The following is a 20,165-nucleotide window of genomic DNA, read 5'->3' as shown; positions in this document are numbered from 1 at the left end:
GAGTGAAACTGTAATTACTTCCACACAGGTGGGAGCCAATCCTGAGCCGGATGATCATTTCATCACATAAGCGGGGCCTGCCGGAGCAAGCACAGATATGCAGCTGCATGGCAGTGGACTGGAAGTAATACTTTTTATTATCCTCCCATAGAGTCTAAGAAGCAGCGGACCGCTTTTGATGTCTGGACACATTTTCGGGGTCAGTCGGGACTTTGGGCCGGCGTGAACAGCTGATGGGTCACATGTGGACATTACTTCCTTTTAATGTCAGTGGACATTTCAATGTCCTCTTGAAATGAAGTAATGTCCACTTGTGACTCATCAGCTCAGGATTTGAGCAGATCAGCCAGAGAGGGATATTTCTCCTGCGATTCTTTAGAGGCCTGAAAAGTTAAAAGCAAATTCTGAAAAGCATATGCACATCCAATACTGTTTCCTTTTGTTTCGAGCTCCGTTAAGAGGTCTTACTTATTGGACTATCATATATTTACTCTGCATCATCCTCCATGTTTGAGATTTGTAACAATTACCCCTGTGCCAAGGTGCCCTGCCTCCATTTTATCTAGGTCTGAGGCCCCTGTGGTCAGAGGCTCTTAGGCACTGGCCCCCTTGCCATGTTTGCCAATTCTTCCCTCCTTTGAAAGCCCTTCAATCGTTTCATTTTTAAACAGAAAAAAATCATTTTGACTGCCTGCCAAGTCTCACAATCTCTGCAAGGTGCTCCATGCAAGTTTAAAAACGCATGTGTGTGTCGGGGGGGGGTTGATGCACGTGTCGGAGGGTGTGAATAAAGGTGTACAAGCTGAAGCAGGTACAGAGCACGAGTCGATGGCAGAGGTTTTTACTGAAAGCTACAGTCTGGAGTCCTGGCGTCCCCCCCCTCCCTCTCAGAGCGGTGTGCTGTGGATTGTTAGGCCAGCTCTGTGAGCTCAGCATTCATAGGTCAGATGGTTATAGTGGCATCACAGAAAGACAGAGAATCAATACTGAACTAACTGGCCAGGCTGGAAACAAACTGGCAAGCCCCGGGTCAGAGGCGCGCTCGTCTCAGCGGTGGCGCTTCTCTGATTTATTGCAGTTGTTAAAGAGAAAATTGAGTCAGAAGGTTTTCATTTAACGGCATACTAGTCTGTGGCTGCACTCTTAACACCACACTTGACCTTCGGTTCCAGATAGGCATCAAAGAGTGGAATTAACCACCGTAGTGGCCTTACGAGCTTATCTGCTCCTAATATCTTGTGTTTGCTGGGGCGACAAATAAGCCTGAGGACCGAACAGAAGAATGCAAGAGGCAGGGCTCCGTTTGTGCTTAAATAAACATGAGGGACGTTGCTTTATGTTCAGCCTGCAGGGCCGTGCTCGCCTTGTCTCCATCTGTCCCCGGGAATGTTTATGGTTGCCCTGCACCACCACCTGGTGGGGAAAATCCCTATGCACAATTCATTTGAATCCAGCCTCTTAAATCAAAGGTCCAGGAGTTCACGGGCTCCAGTCGCCTCATTGCATTTCTTGCTTTAGTGGAACCACAAAGTAATAAATGCTTTATTCTAATGACCGAGCTGAAGTTATCTGTCTATCCACCCGTCTGTCCGTGTGCTCTCTCTGCTGAGCAGCTGCAGCAGACAGCGAAAGAAAGTCTTTCTAACTCAATTACAGTAGTTGGCCTGGTCTCAGGCTCTGTTGCCCCAGACTGTCCGAGTAATTGCTTTAATGAAGGGAGGACATTTGATTCCAAAAGTGCAGTAAGAAATGAATAAATCCACTTAGTGGGTGAGTATAGCATTAAACTTTCTTTTTTCTACTCTCTTGCTGCTGTTAGATCAAATTCTATGGCTGACAGATGTGCATTCCTCCTCCTAGGGTATACTAGTCTCGACTCATTTGTGTCCCAGTAGAGTTTATGTCTTTTGGCCAATCCGTTCACATTATGAGGGAGACTTTGGATCTGTTATGAAATAAAATCAGTAGCTTTTTTGCAGGAATGTTCAATTCCAGCATTTTCTTATGCCAAAAAAGAAAAAAATCGACCGACCGGTTTCTGCATAACTCCCCGATTACGGCGGGTTTCAGGTTGATCCAGGTGGGTCCGTTAGCTTAAGGTCGACGTCGTCAACGTCTCCTTCCTCTTGTTGCCCCTCTGGAGAATCAGATAGCGCTGAGTGCACTGGACAAAACAAGCGGCATCCTGTTCTCATTGTTGTTACCGCCCGGTGCTGTCTTGTCCTTTGACATGTCGGCCAGCTCGTTGCTCTTTTTTCATGCTGACAGACATGGGAAGGGCAGACGTGGGAGGTTAAAGGAGCAGAGAGGATGTCTGAAGAAGGAACACCTCTTCCGCTCTGACTCAATGGACAGAGGAAGGAAGTGTCCGCTCAGGAGGACGTATCACAGGTGTGAAAAAGTGGGCCTTTTGTTGGCTCTTTTCCATCGCTTCTACCATTGAACCCATTATTCATTTTGTAGTTCGCAGTTAAAGCCAAGTGGGCCGCAATGATTAAAAGTCTGCCATCTACTGGAGAAATATTAATAGAGCATTATGTTAAATCAAGGAAAACTTTTCCCTTGTGATGCTCCGGATGGGTTTGTGTTGAGTTTGGAATTCTCTCCTGCTGGTGCAGATTCCAAACATTACCAACATTTGTGCTCGTAATAATTACTTCGGTCGTTACTCCAATACATCAGAGTGATCAGCCTCTGTCTCCAAAGCGATGTGTCAGCCCAAAAACAATGTTTAAAGTATAAATCCAACCAATTCCTGCGTGGCTTTCCCATCAATAGTCGTCAATCTGTACGTACTTCACGTGAATGATTCGTCAGCGGGCTCAGCGGCTGTGAGCTGTGTGCCATCGCAAGCTGGAAAAAAGCTCCTCTTGTCTTCCTCCGAGTGTCGATGGCCAGAGGCGAAGCTTCAACCAAAGTTTCCTCTCAGGAAGAAACCGCCACTCAGCACAGTTTGACAACACCAATCAATGATCAAGCTGCTTTTCATCAAGTCCCGCTATTTTCTGTAATTTTATTCACGCCCGTCTTACCGGAGGCTCACTTCTCAAAAATGTCAATAGTTTGTGAAAGTGGTCATGCGTGTTTGCGTGTTTGTGTGCCGCGCTCTTTCCCAGCAGTCCATCCATCCAGTCTGATTAACTCCTCTCGTGTCCCGTTGCCTGCGGCGATTAATTAATGACCCGTTTGTTTAATTGCAAAGAGACGAACAGGACAAAGAGAAGAGCAACAGAGGCCCCCCGCGTGGGGATCGGAGGGGCCGATGTTTGCTGGGTTTGCATCTGCCAAGAGTGGCGGAACGGAAGCTGCAGGTTGTCCTCCGTTTCTTCCCGCGTCGTCCTTCTGAGTGGCCTTTCTCGCGCCCGGCACGCGCTGTCAACGCCACCCGTTCACTCCGTCCATCTGTTCCAGGCCGGCCTGGACGCCCTGGTCCACGAGCCTCGGCCGCCGCCATTTGGCTCGCCAACAATAGTCACTCGAAGGTTTGTCCTCCTTTTTGTACGCCAGGACGTGGCTCAACTTCAGCTGCATTTTTAAAGAAATAGCCGCTACAATTTAAGAGATCCTCTTCCTGTAGCATGTCAGTATTTTAATGTTGCTCCTTTTTGCATTTATGTGTGGATTAGGTATTTGATTCTAGAAATATAAGACCAAAATGAATAACTAGGGTGGATGATCATCATTTCTTTAATTAAGAGATTAATGAGAAGCAATTAGCCAAATATTTTCTCAAAGCAGACTCATTATATTCGCAGCTCGGTGACGCGAGCTATTCGCCGCCATTTGAATGTTGAGCGCACCAGGCAAATTATTGCCACTGGACTATGCTCCAATTAAGGGTTTCTTATCAAAGTAATAACCTCCGTCTTCAGGATAAAGCTGCAGGCTGGAGCTCAGTTAACGGCTGGCTATTTTAAGGCTGGTTTGATGAATTATATAGTGCACTATACTTGACATCTTAGGGAATATTTGTCTTTGTAAGCAGTCCACTTCTGCTAAACCACACATTATTCCCAGTGTGTTTACTAGTTCATCCACACGTGTCTCATCTGCTCGCTCGGCGTCTGCCGCGTGTCTCCTTTACGAATGTTTCCCTGCGGGGCGGGTTTTGTCCGCTGGCTTCTGTTGCTATATAGAGGTAAATTTGTAAAATAATATACTTTGGAAAGTGGACGGGAACGAGAAGGGGGAGACGGTACAATGACGTGGGAGCGTTGGAAGGAGGCTGCAGCTCTGTTTGAATCTGGAGGACAAGTAGACATTAGCGGCAGTGGGAACTGGTTCCAGAGAGGATACATGTATCATCATGCACAGCGCTCACAAACCTTTGCATCTAGATGCTCCAGTGTTGGGTTAATATGTATATTGTACTCGGCCACAATAGAAGTAATTTTCAGAATTGGCTTGTGAAAGTTAATTCTAACACTTTGGTTGATGCAAAATATCTCACTCAGCGTTTGGTTGTGCTCAACTCCAGCTCCTCCCGTCCTCACTGGTTGCAAACGAGACCAAAGTCTCCCAAAATGACAAACCTCAAACGGCAGTTCACAAACCAGTGGGTTAATTCACAATGAGAACCTCCACTTCTTGTGATCAGCTCATGCTCTTTTATCACTTCTAATAATAAGAGTACTATTATATTTTTTTGTTTTGCCCCACCTCCATATTCTGTATATGGAAACAGCATAATCGTTTCTTAACCGTTTTAAATCCACTGCCAACCAGATGGCATTCAGGGAACCTGCAATGCAGGAAACCCGACGCTGAGCTCAGATCCCGATTGATAATTCTAGGTGTGCCTTCTTTTGTCTTCCTGCCCGGATTTGCACGCTAAGACAATGTAAACAGCACAAATCAACTAATAAAATAATATACCTTCTCACTCAGAGAGACTCAGTTAAAGTGCTGTTTCAATGTTCATGTCACCAAAAACGAACTAATATGTTATCATTCCGTGGGTTAACATTTGTTACGGCCTGTCTTTGTGACCCTCACACTGCAACTTTTTTTTTTTTTAGTTCTTGCTTGCAAATGCAAACAATGTATTTTCTTTTGTAAGCGAAGACAAAAGGTGTTGTTGTTGCTTTCGGAGAATAGGAGCCTTTGTCCTGACTTTATGTATGTGCGGGCATGAGTTACAGACCAGCCAAGCTTTCTTTCACACAGCAACGGGATAGCCGCTCTCCGTGGCCAGAGTGTGTGTGTGTGTGTGTGTGTGTGTGTGTGGGGGGAGGGGGGGCATGGAGACGGGACATGGATACGAGCCCCCGGCTTCAGGTGGGGTCATCTAGAGCACGGCGTGACGTCGCGTAACAAAGAGGACCTCGGCCTCGGGCGGGGAGAGAGGATTGTTACGCTGATGACGGAGACAGAGGGAATCAATTGAGGACGTTTTGTTTGTTTTCAGCCTCTTCAGACCGCAGCCGGGGCCCTTTGTGAGAGTTCCCTGTGTGGTCTAGACCGAGCCGGCCTCCGTGGCTCAGGTGAGGCCAGGATGCCGCCAGGTGAATATCATGACGTTCTTGCTCCTTTTGCATTGTCTAATGAGGTCACCCTTTGTCGGGATTACAAAAGCTAATAGGAAACAGCTTCTGGGTTGCGAGGGGTGTAAAATGTATATCTGCAGATGGCACTTGCCATTTATTCTCAGCGCGTCCTCTAGTTCATCAGGGAGACTGATCGCTGAGCATCCGGACCACAGGCCATTTATTAACAACAAATTAACATTTAAAAAGGCAGACATGATGGATTGTGTTCAAAAACCCTTTTATTAATAACGTATTACCATATATAACTGCAGACATGATGGATTTTAATGAATGCATTTCTGGTACAGATGCCTTTGATCTCTTTTCAATAAGTTAAATTGTCCAACTGTTGAGGATCAGAGTAGTTTAGTTTCTCATCCTCTACAGAGCTTCTCTTTACCCACGGGGCTACGTCCAGCAGCTGGCTAGCTTAGCTTAGCACAAAGACTAGAAACAGGGGGAAAGAGGAAGAAGCAGTTTCAGCCTTAGAAATGGAAGATTTGCATTCATTTGGTTATTAATCAATACTGTATTTACATATTACATCAACTCAGAATAAGGTGTTCCGTTTAGAGGATTTAGTCACAGCTTTCTGCCTGGGTTACTTTTATCTAAACTAAGCTCAGTTACTACATATTTATCTCACAGACATAACGATGGTATTAATCCTGTCATCTATTCCGATCTGTCAGAAATACATATCCAACTATTCCAGTAAGGTGATGCTTAAACGAGATGAAACAGGTGTAAGGCTGGAAGGGGATAAACAAGTTTATTATCAACAGTGATATTTATTTCAACCTGTGTACCTGTTATAAAAGGTGCCTCATTATAACGTGCTAGCAACTTGGTTTGGACACGCTCAACATTAACACGGATAAAACACCCACACTCGCACCTCTTTTCCTCTTTCTCTGGATCTGCCTTGTAAATAAATGTAATTTACTGCCACTGAGCGGAATGTTCCCAACGAGTTCAGACACGGCGAGCTCGGATAAATCCACCGCGGCTGCAACGACGGCAGGTCGGTCATCGAGGAAGTGCTTGAAATACAGGATCAATGAGAGGGGGAGGAACAAAGAGAGAGAGAGAGAGAGAGAGATATGGCTTACCAGGAGGGGGAGGAATACACTTCCTTTACCTGCATGCATGAACACACACAGACACACACACACACACACTACGGTGACTCTTATCTGCAGCCCGAGGGTGTCAGTCAGAGACAACAAGGGTCCCCCACACAGGGACAGTCGCCATTGCTCTGCACGCCTCTTGATTACCGCTTTAGATCTCAGTGGGGGGGAAGGACCACATTGTTCAGGCATTGTGAGGGAAACCCAGCTACTGCCCCACAGCCGAACCTCACATTTGCATTCGTTTCTGGCCTCCTCGAGTTCCAACCTGCCTGTCTATCTGCGCCAAAATCCCCCAGGAGAAAGTACTGTGCGTGGCATTCATTTTGAAAGAGAAACCTTTTCCTGAGGGATATTTATATGCGTTGATCGGGCTTATTTACATGTGTGTGTGTGTGTGTGTGTGTGTGTGGTGTGCGTGCGCCTCACACTAAATGAGCCAGTGTTTGCGACGGGCCATGAGAAGTGATGTGTGACGATGGTAACTGAGGGCTATGATGGGATATTTTCCTTGTGACTGACTGGGGCCAATGCTTCATTCTCCTCGGGCTTTTATTTCCTCGCCCTTCGAGTCAGATTGTCGATGTGTGTGATGTATTATGTGTGTTCCTGTGCGCGCGTGTGCGCGTGTGTGCATGCGAGTTCGCATTGAGGGTTAAGAAATGGGCCTGTCAGAAGTGAATGATCAGACTAATCAGGTGGAACGCGGCAGACAGCAGGATTAAGACACACTGGAGAGAGAAAGCCCAAATATAGCCAGGGTTAACACACACCTCATGCTAGGGGAGTGTGTTTGTGCGCCGAGTGTCTGTGTGTGTGTGTGTGTTTACTGTGCACTAGACCCAGTCTTGTGATGTCCCATGATAGGCCTTTCTTCCCATTTAATCGCTTTACACTGTTATGACATGGGAGTCCCAGAAAATCCATCATCAACATCACTTCAGGAGGAGGCTTGTCTGGTGGGAGTTTAAAAGCACACACACACACACACACACACACACACACACACACACACACACACACAACTACAAATCTGCAGTTTACATCGACATCCGGTATTATCTCCCTTTTTAATTGGACAACCCCTTTGACTGCTCCGCCGGTGAACAAACAAGACAAACCCTTTTACCAGCAGGCTTTAAAGGCATTAACTGTTTAGCAGAATTAGCTGCTTTGGAATGAAGGTTGTTTACCACCCGTAACAATCAAATCCATTCAACATAAATGAACCTTACAAGCCTTAAACGGAGACATCATCAACAGCCTGTGTTTATCCCCTCTATCTATCCATCTGGTTATCCAATCACTGGTGAATGTACATTCTCTCGCTCATTTTCTCTGGCAAATATTGACGTCGCTTTGGTTTTTAATGCTTCGGAGTAAAAACAGTCATTAATATTAATGGCCACTCCTCTTTGGAGATAATGCTCACATTCATTATCATCCATTAATGTTTGTTTACCTAATTGGATCGGGCTTTAACCTCCACAAATGCGCACCATGCACTGCTCGACATTGTTTATGTGAGGAGACCCGAGAGGGTGGGAGTTAATCGAACTGAAAGTCAAATGCACCCTGTGAAACTTTGTCATATTAACTGCTGTTTCCAATCAGCGGGACGCTACAGAGATTCTCATGACACCGTCGGGGATAACCTTTGTAATATTTCACATCACGTTGTTGTCGTTCACCTCATTACACTTCCAATCAGACTTGCACAGCATTGCCAAACTGTGTGAATCCAATTTTTTCCTTTTCTCTTTCCCCATCTTTCCACCGACGATGATGTTATTTTTCGTCGTGTGTCTCTTTCTTATTCTCGCCGCTCGTCGTTCCTCCCTCCTCCTCCTCCTCCTCCTCCGGAGGCCGTCTCCTCAGAGCGGCTCTAATCAAACACGGGGTCGTGGTGGTACAGAGTCTTACAGCCGAGCGGAGGAGAAAAGGCTCTAATTCCAGCTCTCAGGATGGAACCCTGACACACAATGGCCCTGCCATCCTTTCTGCCCCCCTATAAATTCCCAACTGAAAGCCCTCTCCTCAGGCAGCTTTTTAATAGGCCTCCCCTCATCCAGCACACACAAATAACACATGCATAAGCACACGCAAACACACGTGCACCTATGCCGCCGCGGTGCACGGACGCCCACGCACGCACACACGGGCCATTGCCGCACTCGCCCCCCCGTGTGTGTCTGTCACTTCTGCTCCCGCTCACACTGCTTTGGGCTTTTTGAAGTGCTCCTAAGGCCAGTGGACAGCCTCTTTACCTTTCACATCATGCAGGGGCACAACCGCTAAGCTAAGGCTGCTATTCTGGCCAACCGGTATTGTAAGAGCAGTTCTTAGGGGCCAGACTGCAGGGACTAAAGGTTCTTTAGTTTCCTCCACACGATGGAGCTTTTAAAAGCACTTGATGCACAGAGCAAGATTTAGCATGAAAAACCTATTGTGAAAGCAGCCAGTCCTGAATGGCTTCACGTTGGGAAATTGTGTGTAGGTTTATAATGGAAAAAACGAGAAAGGAAAGGAAATCAGAAGTTATATTTTACGTTGTGCAATGACAAACCCTGCGTTAAATGATCAATTGCAATTTGGCGTTTTTGTTTTTGGTAGAACAGTCTGAAGAACTGCAGATGTCCTTTTTGTAATTTTGTTGACTGAAGAATAAATTGATGGGTAACGCTTTATATTAAGGTCCTTGTAATAACAATTAACAGGGTTTCCAAACTCTAACAGACCCGCCTGAGCTGGAAGCAAAGCAGTGTTCGAATGAAGCCGTCACACACTCCAGCCACCAGTTCCGAGGGGATTATCTAATAGCGCATTTCTACCGAGCGGTATGGTCTGGTACGGTACTGGTTGATTGGTGGAAAGACAACACACGTGTTTTTCCTTGCAGCATGTAGCCTTTGCTCAAACAAAGATTGTCGTCTCCTTGTGACAAACAGCCACATATCGAGAAACAAGAACAGGATCGGCTGTATGTCCTCCATTGTTGTTTGCGGTTAGCTTTCAGTTTTTGCGCGATCGGATGACGTCAATCTACTTTCCGTCATATATCACGCCTAACAAGTGACGTTATCACTACTTTCTGGAATACACCACGCCTATCAAGTAAGGGTACTGTTGGCGGTGGAAACGCTTGACAAATCATGGTTAACAGACCCGACCCGTACCGTACCATACCGCTCGGTGGAAACGCGCCATAACGTGGGAACAGTTGCTCTTTGTGGGCTGAATCACAATTAACAATGTTTGAGCTTGACGACCTGCATATTGAGCTCATGTATGTTGTCTTTAAAGGTGTGTTGTGTAAAATATATAAACCTCATGTTCCACGCTGAACAGCTTGCTTAGAGATCTTGGATAAAACCCAATAAAGTGGATTTTTAGTATTTAAACGTTTACAATCTTTTTTTAATTAACTTTGGCTTTATTTCTAATTTAAAGGACGAATGTTGATTTGGTTGTAAATATATTCCATGAACAGATTACCGACAGCAGATATCAATTAATGCCTGTTTCCTTATAGAGATAAAATGACATTCTGATAAACACCAAAAAAAGCTCAAATCAACTTTAACTTTACCTCCGACACGAAGCCTGCGAGCGTCATGCCGTCCAACATCTTCATCAGGAAGTCGTCCTCCATCAGCGACCTCTGACCCATGAAGGCCGCCTGCGGGAACACACAACATACTAAGCTGATGGCGACCTCTCTCGTCAGAGCACACAGGTGATTGGCTGGAGGGGATATTCACATGCAGAATTTTTTTATTACAGACATTATGGAAGCGGATCACCGGTTCTGGGTGAATGCGGATGATGTGTAAACACCAGCGGTAGTCCTGGAAGAGCCGAGTGAGCAGCCACAGGAAGCCCTGGATCTCCATGTTCTGGAACACACAGTCAGGTTAGAGTGTGCACGCACACACACACACACACACGCACACACGCATACACGCACACACACACACACACACACGCACACGCATACACGCATACACGCACACACGCACACACGCACACACGCACACACGCACACACACACACACACACGCGCACACGCACACGCACATGCACTTCCACACAAAAACAAAGGAATAATGGAATGAACAACTCACTGGTGGGTTTGAGAAAGAGGAGCCTTTGTCAGCTATTTTCTTGGCAAAGTAGTTGACAAAGTCACCTGGAAGAAGGGTGGAGGGGGGAGGAGGACTGGGGGGTTCAAGGAGGTTGGAGAAGATCAAAAAGAGTTTTTTGGGGTTGGAAAATGTAGATGAAGATGTCGTCAAGGTGATGGCTGGATTTGTGAGTAGCAGGATTAATAAAGGCATGGCAAATATGCTTATAATATGCTTTTAAGTGTGTTATAGCCTGCTATTATTGTATCATAATTCCATTATTAACACTTATATAGGCTTATAAATGTTAATAAGTATCTTGTAAGGACTTGCAAGGGCCTTATTACCTATTAATTAATGGTTATTACAAGGACCTTTATACACAGCGTTAACGAATTTGGTTAGGAGACAGGGGGGTGAAAGAGGAAAGTGAGGGCGATAGAGGTGAAGTCAGTGGGACGTAGAAGTAGGAGGTGGGTTTGAGAAAGAGGAGCCTTTGTCAGCTATTTTCTTGGCAAAGTAGTTGACAAAGTCACCTGGAAGAAGGGGGGAGGGGGAGGTGGGCTAGGGGGTTCGAGGATGTTGGAGAAGATCAAAAAGAGTTTTTTGGGGTTAGAAAATGTAGATGAAGATGTAGTCAAGGTGATTGCCGGCTTTGTGAGTAGGAGAGGGACTGAGTGACGGAGCGATGTTAGCTACAGTTAACTACGCATGTATGACACAATTTATGTTGGCTGTATCCTGTTTGTTCGCCTGCCGGTGATGGCTCGGCCCACAGCCAATAGGAACCTACGGAACCTGTTGATTACTGGTGGTGCCAAGAGGCGATCTTTAATGGTGGAGGCGACCCAGTCGCCAAGTTCCGGGTCCTTGCTTTTCAATGCAATCAGCACGTTGAAGGCACTGCCCCACTTCTCACACAAATCTCTGAAGATGTTCCTGTTAAACTGCCTCAGGGTTTTTCGGTCGAGGTTAAAGTTGAGGCCCTCCAGCTCGGCCCGCGTCCTCTGCAACAGAGGCTCAACGTAGACATGGGGGCTTGAGGCGCGGTTCACCTTGCACTTCTGGAGTATCTTAGCGACCAGCGTCTGGATTAGGAACTCCAATGTCTTATCCTTGTCGTTGTTTTCTGTGAAATCAGACTGCAGGTTGACTTTTTCCCACGCTAGGTTGTTGTGTGCAGGTCCTGCAGGAGTCTCTAGAGGAATGCTGCTCTGGTAGTCGACAACCGGTGTCCGTGTCGACCTGTTTAGCAAAGCACTTCTCATCCTCTGAGCCAGTGAGGCGACCTGAGTTTTCTGCCACCACCGCAACAGCACCATGTAGTTCCACGCGCTGTAAAATATCTCATTGTACATGGTAGCATTTGATGAGGATGTGCTCCGGGCGGGCGTTAAACGGCCCACCATCCGTTGGAAGAGCATGTTGGTCAGCTCCGTTGTGAGGGATTTGCTTCTTGGAATTCCCTTCAACAATGGATGCATATACTTCTGTTTTCGAAATTGTGCTTCGTCATCATCCAATGTCAGCAGCTTGGGGAGGATGTCCTCTATGTCCTTCATCAATATGGGGCTGCATTCCATGTCTGAGTCCTTCCAGAATTTTCTCTTCATTTGATCCAGTATGCGATTTAGCCATGTTTTACTAAAGTGCAGTGTAAAAAAGCCCTTGACACAGCTTCCTTGTGCTTTCTGGTCTGTCCCCTCCGATTCCAGCAGTTCTTCGAGAACTCCCGAAGGAACAGTTGTTTCCAAGGGGCTGTCGACTTGCAAGTTCTGAAAGTCAGCGTCTGACATGTCGTCCAACAAAGGAAGCATGCTCTCATTCACCTCCCTCACAAGTACTGCTTCCGGAGATTGAATGCTTTCCATATCAGTCTGGCCACCTGATGGGACATTCTCGTGGTTCTCAACAGCGTCTGAGGTTTCTGAAGACTCTTCTCTGAAAGTGGTTCTCTGTCTTTGTTGTGGAAGGCTTTGGAATTTCCGATTCATCTTTGCTGTAAACCTTTTTAGCATTTTTGTGGCATGATTAACCATTTGGTTGAGTATTGTGGGTGGAGTGATGTCCCAAGACGGTAAGCCATCAGAGGTGTTAGGACTGACTCTGAGCTTAACCTCTTCATTGATCATGCTAGTAAACATTTTTGAGCTCTGATGTTCGATTGTGCCTTTGACTTCCAGGACATCTTTGAAGCCCTGTATCACACAGTCACCCACAACGGCGTTGACTTCAGACATGTTTCTGCTCCTTAGATTGTTGAGCATGGCTTCTGTCAAGACCGTGACCATATTTAATATCATGTCGGCCAACAGCAGTTTGGTGGTGCTGTCTGGGGAGCCATTTCGCAACAGTTCCCACTGTACTGGTGTCAAACTGTTGAAAAAGGACTCAATAAATGGCTTCACGCTGTATTCTGAGTCCTTCATCTTCTCTGTCTGTGATGTTTCTACTTGAAACTGTGCAGGTCCTGCAGGAGTCTCTAGAGGAATGCTGCTCTGGTGGTCGACAACCGGTGTCCGTGTCGACCTGTTTAGCAAAGCACTTCTCATCCTCTGAGCCAGTGAGGCGACCTGAGTTTTCTGCCACCACCGCAACAGCACCATGTAGTTCCACGCGCTGTAAAATATCTCATTGTACATGGTAGCATTTGATGAGGATGTGCTCCGGGCGGGCGTTAAACGGCCCACCATCCGTTGGAAGAGCATGTTGGTCAGCTCCGTTGTGAGGGATTTGCTTCTTGGAATTCCCTTCAACAATGGATGCATATACTTCTGTTTTCGAAATTGTGCTTCGTCATCATCCAATGTCAGCAGCTTGGGGAGCTGAGTAGTGTGGGAGAATTTCGGAAGGTTGAAGACCAGTCGAGCTGCTGCATTCTGAATGAGCTGCAGAGGTCGAATGGCGGTGGCAGGGAGACCAGCCAGGAGGGAGTTGCAGTAGTCCAGGCGGGAGATGACAAGAGCCTGAATCAGTACCTGCGCTGCCTCCTGAGTGAGAAGGGGACGTATTCTCCTGATATTGTAGAGCAGTGGTCCCCAAACTAAGGCCGGATACGGCCCGCCTACCACATTTGGCCCGGCCCCCTGAACAATACCAGAGATGCATTATTTTTTTTCAGTCTGTCCACGCAAATCCTAGACTAGCCCCTGTCAAATAGAACGGAATAATGGAGACATGGTTAAGAGAGAAATGCATTCAGAATGCAGAATATTTAACCTGCAGCGGTCAAACGATTATTTTTTGTTCAACGCAAAGAAAAGGCTGTTTGTCTCATCTGTCAAGAGGCAGTGGCGGTATTGAAAGAATACAATCTGCGCCGACACTATGAATCCCGTGACAGAGTATGATAACCCGAGAGGGTTATTTGGTTATTATTTATTTTCTGACTTTTTTTCTCTGAAGATGCCCGGAAAGGGTTATTAATATTTGGTTACGGCTTTCTGGAAAACAATCAAAGTTTACATTAAGGCCCCCCAGCGATTTTTCTGTTACAAACTGACCCCGGCCCCCACCAGAAAAGGGAAAAGTTATCTGGCCCTCACAGGAAAAAGTTTGGGGACGCCTGTTGTAGAGCGTGTATCTACATGATCGCGTTGTTGCAGTGATGTTGGGCATCAGGGAGAGTTGGCTGTCGAGTGAGACGCCGAGGTTCTTAGCGGTCAAAGTGGGCGTTAGCACGGAGTTTCCAAAGTTGACTGTCAGGTCCTGGGTAAGCGAATCTTTTCCGGGAAAGAGAAGTAGTTCAGTCTTGTCTTGATTAAAGATAGCACGTTCAAGGGTTTTGGACAAGAAGGGAAGAAGAGAGACTGGTCTGTAGTTGTTTTCTTCAGAAGGGTTGAGGGTAGGTTTCTTCAGGAGGGGATTGACTCTTGCCTCCTTCAGAGAAATGGGAAAACAGCCTGATAACAGAGCGTTGTTGATGAGACAGGTGAGGAACGGAAGAGGGTCAGGTGCGACAGATTGTAGAAGATGTGATGGAATGGGGTCAAGAGGGCAGGTGGTCGGACGGGCAGAGGTTACTAGGGTAAGAATTTGGTTAGGAGCGAGGGCGGTGAAAGAGGAAAGTGAGGGCGAAAGAGGTGAGGTCGGTGGTACGCAAGAAGTAGGAAGTGGGTTTGAGAAGGAGGAGCGTATGTCAGCTATTTTCTTGGTGAAGTAGTTGACATGAATATGACATGATGACATAATGACATAAATGAATATATAACCTGATCCTGAATACCTGGCGATAGCGATAGATCCATTTCTACATTGATATGTTTCTACATATCTTTTTTGGTTTTGGTCCAACCACGTATACAGAGTGACCTATTGATTAAAGTATCAAAGCATTTATTAAAATGATTTATATCGCTATTAATATGAAAAAGAAAATTGTACGCATGCTGTTCGTGGCAATGTCCGTTAGATGGCCGTGTATTCTAAGCAAATGCTGTTGAAATTAATCAACGCCACGGAATGGTTAAAAGGTTTGTGTGATGTGCATTTTGTTTTATGGAAAATGCAGACGAAGCTGATGGATCCACACGGAACCTTCTCTGACACATCATCATTTCTGCAGAGATGTAGTCTACTTTTGAATTGTATATGAGAACTGTAACTGATCAGAAATAATGAATACCATTATCCTAATCCTTATCTGCTCCACTGTGCTACTGTTATCAATCAGGGATGTCATTTGTGTTCCCTTGGAACTCCTTTCAACGAGGAACTGCATCTCAACAGTAACGCACTCTTTTAATGATGATTAATCTGATGGAAGAACTGCTGATAAAAGGTATGCACGGGTGCCAGCTCCCTTCCGAGTGGTGACGTCTGTCAGGTGGAGCTTGCCGAGATCATCATGTATGCCCGGGTCCTGGCGATCCACCCAGAGCACCTGGTGGACAGCCTTTACAACTCGCTCCCGTCCGGGTTCAGGTACGGGTACGAGGGCGCGGAGGAAGGGCTGCTGTACACAGCGGAGGTGGAGTTTCTGTGCGATCAGGCCTGGGGCAGCATGCTAGAGGTGCCTTCTGGATCAAGGCTCAACCTGACTGGACTGGGGTTCCTGTCCTGCCAGTCCCACACCGTGATGGAGAACTACTCCTACTTCTTCTTCCTTAGGTCTGTAAGTGCAGAACCTAATTCAAGTACCAACACTCTTTTGGACTCTAAACATTATTTTAACAGTTTATAGAGGTTTAATTGTTGTCACTATCAAGTCCATTAAGCTGAATAGCAACTAAAAGTTATTTTCATTCGTCAGTTTGTTTTGGAGAACTGATCAGTTCTATAAGCAATACTATGGTTAAATATAAATATTTGGTATGCCAAGAGTATTTCCAGCAGGGGAGACTTGAGATTTTTATCTTCTGCATACTTGATCGCAGTGCGAGCTGTTTTGCAAAGGAACATTTTACCTGCAAAGCAAAAAGGCTCATTTTAACAAATGAAATGCATCGGCCTATGCTATTTGCAAAAACATACTTCATATGCTACAATGTCAGCCAAAACACCAATAATTCCCTCAGCCGCTTCAGCTCCCTCCTCAAAGTTTCTCCTGGACAATCTCCTCTCCTCCCCCACGGCGTCAACTTTCAGGACACCATCTTAGCCGACACGTCCGACAACAGGCGCACCTTTTCCAGCCTCTTCCAGTTTTCCAACTGCACCCAAGGGAGCCACGTCCCCTTCTTTACACGTCTTCAGTCCGGAGTGGGACACACAGGAGGACAACAGGGTAGGATATATTGTTTCCACAGCATCACATACAACATAACATTTTCAATATGTAGCCTCTGAAAGGCAAATAACAACAACATAAAGACAGCAGGCCTAGAAACTGCTCAGTACTGTTGACAGCGATATACCTCTGCACACAACAAACAGTCCATCAATGAGCAAAGAAAGAAAAATAACAATGCTTGAAAACATGATTTGAAGATCAGCTGACAATTTAGTCAAAGAAATTTCTGAAGACACCAGGACCACAGAGAGCCTTCACATCTTCAAACTAAAGACACACCTCTTCAGACTCTACCTCGACTAAAAGACTAACAAATTGTAGCACTTACAGCTGTAAGCTGTAACACGTAGTGAGGTTAGTTTAAGTAAGCAACACGCTAACATATCCAGGTCTGTTTTTAGCTTTCGTGTGCTAACTAGCCGGTGTCTGCCGCGCGTCGACATCTTTAGCTAACGTTTGCTAATACCAGGCGAATTAAACTAGCTAGCTAAACAGTTTCCTGCTCTCAAGACTGGTAACGTTAACTGGTTTGAGTTTAGCACAATGAAGAAAGTCTATCTACCTGGTGTAGTTAACCTAGTCAGGTGCATAGCGCCCCTTGAATACGTTTGCAATGTACGTCCACTGCAACTCGCGCCTGTTCTTTGTCGTACAGATGTGAGAGGGACGTGGCCAGACCCAAAAATCAAATAGTCGTCTATTAACTTTCCCCGCTGGATACTTCCTGCTGAGCAGCTCTCATTCACTCAGACAACAAATAAAAAATCAGACGGAGACGGACATTTCCATTTGAGCTAACGAGAAATCGGTTAGCAATCATTGGCCGGAGCCAGGCACAAACCTGCAATTAAGCCCTGGTTGGTTACCTTACTGGAACGGCTGTTTGGTTGGACAGAAAATGGCTGCGAAAGGACCAGTCCCAGCGCGTGACCGCGGCTGCACTACCGCTGCTCGCCGCTAGAGCACCGTGCTACGTCCAAGGACCCCTTGCAAACTCCTACCTAAGAGGTTTAAAGTGACTTCAGCAGTAGAAACAAGTTTATTTGGGACTGGGAAAATAGTTTTGCAGTCAAGGAAATGCAATGCCAAATACAAAGTCAATATACTTCAAAACTAAAGAATGTGTACATTTAGAAAGTGCTAATTATTTACAAACAGATCCTAGTTTTTAGGTCTATCTATTTATTTTATATACTGTAATTCCTACATTCTTGGCTGTACAGGAAAGCACCCCGTATACCTTCTGAAGTGCCTCATGGAATAATAAAATATCCACTGAAAGTATATTCATGAGAAAACGGATCATAAACGTTCTAACATTCACGCTTCACCCTCTTATCTCTGTTAAACTAGAGTGAGCTGTATAAGTAACGCATTGGAATCTGTGGATGAAGATGGTGCCTGGTGCTCATCTTCAAAAAGCATACTTACGCTGATCAGCCACGAGGTAGTAAATCCGCCTCAAAGAAACACGGACAGAAATGCCATCGCACACACGGCTCAAAACAACAGCAGTCCGCAGAGGAGAACACTCTTAAAAGTGATTGACTGCAGCCTCCATCCATATATTAATCAACTATAATATTAATTAAAGCTGCAAGCAGCCCTTGCATGTCAGGGGGAGGGGGGGGGGCAGCGGTCAGCCGGACACGCCGCCAAAAAGACAAAACAAAAGACAAGAAAATCAGTGCCGGGTGTGGTATTTGGATCCGGTAGCTGCAAAAAGCATAGTTAACTGTTAACAAGTGCATAGTTAACTTATAATAGATGTGCAATTGAGTATATTTTAATATCAATAAGCAAACAATAAAAGATTAATAAAGGCATGGCAAATATGCTTATAAATGTGTTATAGCCTGCTATTAATTGTATCATAATGCCATTATTAACACTTATATAGGCTTATACATGTCAATAAGCATCTTGTAAGGACTTACAAGGGGCTTATTACCTATTAATTAATGGTTATTACAAGGACCTTAATATAAAGCGTTACCAAATGATTATTTAAGTTACTTGCCTATGTTGCTTGTGTTGCCCATTTCTGATTCAGCCCGTTGCCTCTGCCTTGAACCTCCATCTTTAAATACAAAAAATAAAACAGATCAATGTGCTCTGCAATCACACTGGCTGTTTTGTGACATCATTACCAATAACATGGCCACTCTAATTAGTTTTGTAGCAATCCCGCTGTAAACCCTCTCCGAAAGAGTATTAATCCGCATTTGAAACTAAGCCTTGAGCAATATTCTGTTTACTCCTTTTAGTTACGTTTGCTAAAAACTAAAAGCCGTTGTGAAATTAAACCTTATATTTGTGACACTATTAAAAGGTTTGCACCATCAGCAGTACCAAATGGGATCTGGGCGTATTGCCACATTGACAGTTTGCGGACTGCAAAGAACTGAGAAATGGGCTTTTTCCATTGGATGTATTATATCATACACTTCTCATCCCTAAAGCGTTACTACAACTTCGATAGGTATCTGGTGTGATTTTTCACAGCTATATTTACAGAGATGAGAATGTCTGAAAGCGTATTTTCGGTTGTGTGTGGGTATGTGCTGCTGATGGAGGGGAGGGGGGGCTAAGCTGTATCCTATAAGTCCAGGGCATTGGATCAGTGTTGATGTGTTTTGGCCCTGAATGATAATTCTGCTTGTTGGAAAGACTGAGGGTTGTTGTGCAACATCTTGGCACTCAGCTCTTCCCTCCTTTCCGGGCCATCTTCTCGCCTCCGTCTCTCTCTCTGTCCCTCGCTCCCCCCTTTCTCCTCCCCGGCTCCCCTCCTAACAGTCCTTCACTCTCCCTGATGCCGGAGGATGCCCGCGGTAACACAAAGAGACAGTGTTCAATCAGGGCGGGAAGAGTCAGAGAGGGAGCCCGCCTGCTCAGTGCGACGCCCATTACGTATCGATCTGCGCCCCCCCCCGCGAAGGGCAGCGAGGGCCGAGGCGTTGCGGTTTGTGTGGCCTCTGCAACGGCGTGTGCGATGATCTGATTTCTTGCAATAAACAAGGGGTCGCTTCGGGGATGTCTGTGGCGCGCATGGGGCCCGCTCCTGAAATTTCTCCGTGCTGATGTGTGCGGCCCATAAGCCCATTGATCTGCCGGGAGAATTAATTCGCAGTGGCGCTAATGCAGGAGGGAGCTAACTCCATGTTGTTAGCCAACGTCAGAACCAAGCTGTATTCCATTAAGCCCTGTAACAAAGGCACAGAGTGCTGCACTCAGAACTGCCCCACATAATGTAAGCCACGTCAATTGTTATTTTTGTTATACACGGCTGGCCTTGGCGCAGGTGTGCTCTGATGAGTAATTTGCGTACGATCGGATTATCCTGATCTAAACGGCAATTAAAAGTGTCACGTGATGAAGAACTGCTGCACATGGCGTAAGCTTTTTATCACTATTACAGTGCCCTGCCCGTTCACCCCTGTGTGTGTGTTTGTGTGTATTCGTGCATCGGGGGAGGTTCCCAGGCCTGGAGTTCTAGCAGGCGATGAGGGCCCCCGTCGGCTGTGATGTGTACGTTCTTGCGGAGCCTCGGGCGAAAGGGTGCGTGTGCGTGTCGCGGTTTGTCTCATGCCGTCTGGGAAGATGTGGTTCCCTCATGACAAAGCACTGTAATAGGAGGCTGGGCTTTGGT

General features: G+C 46.0%; 1 protein-coding gene and 1 long non-coding RNA gene across 2 annotated transcripts; both read left to right on the top strand.

Moving 5' to 3' along the window:
• The first annotated feature begins 5,395 nt into the window (after positions 1 to 5,395).
• Positions 5,396 to 15,162, top strand: LOC144385356 (uncharacterized). Its single transcript, XR_013451603.1, has 2 exons — positions 5,396 to 5,504; positions 10,445 to 15,162. It is a non-coding gene; the product is annotated as an uncharacterized LOC144385356 (long non-coding RNA).
• Positions 15,163 to 15,567: 405 nt separating this feature from the next.
• LOC144385350 (coiled-coil domain-containing protein 3-like) lies at positions 15,568 to 18,657 on the top strand. Its single transcript, XM_078085546.1, is given in 6 exon segments — positions 15,568 to 15,596; positions 15,598 to 15,894; positions 16,049 to 16,066; positions 16,344 to 16,467; positions 16,469 to 16,512; positions 18,624 to 18,657. Coding segments are annotated over 6 exon segments (546 nt in total).
• Positions 18,658 to 20,165: the final 1,508 nt, after the last annotated feature.

This window comes from Gasterosteus aculeatus, chromosome 12 (genome assembly GCF_964276395.1).
Source record: "Gasterosteus aculeatus chromosome 12, fGasAcu3.hap1.1, whole genome shotgun sequence".
In the NCBI taxonomy this organism is placed as follows: Eukaryota; Metazoa; Chordata; class Actinopteri; order Perciformes; family Gasterosteidae; genus Gasterosteus; species Gasterosteus aculeatus.
This window is presented reverse-complemented; position numbering and strand designations above follow the sequence as displayed.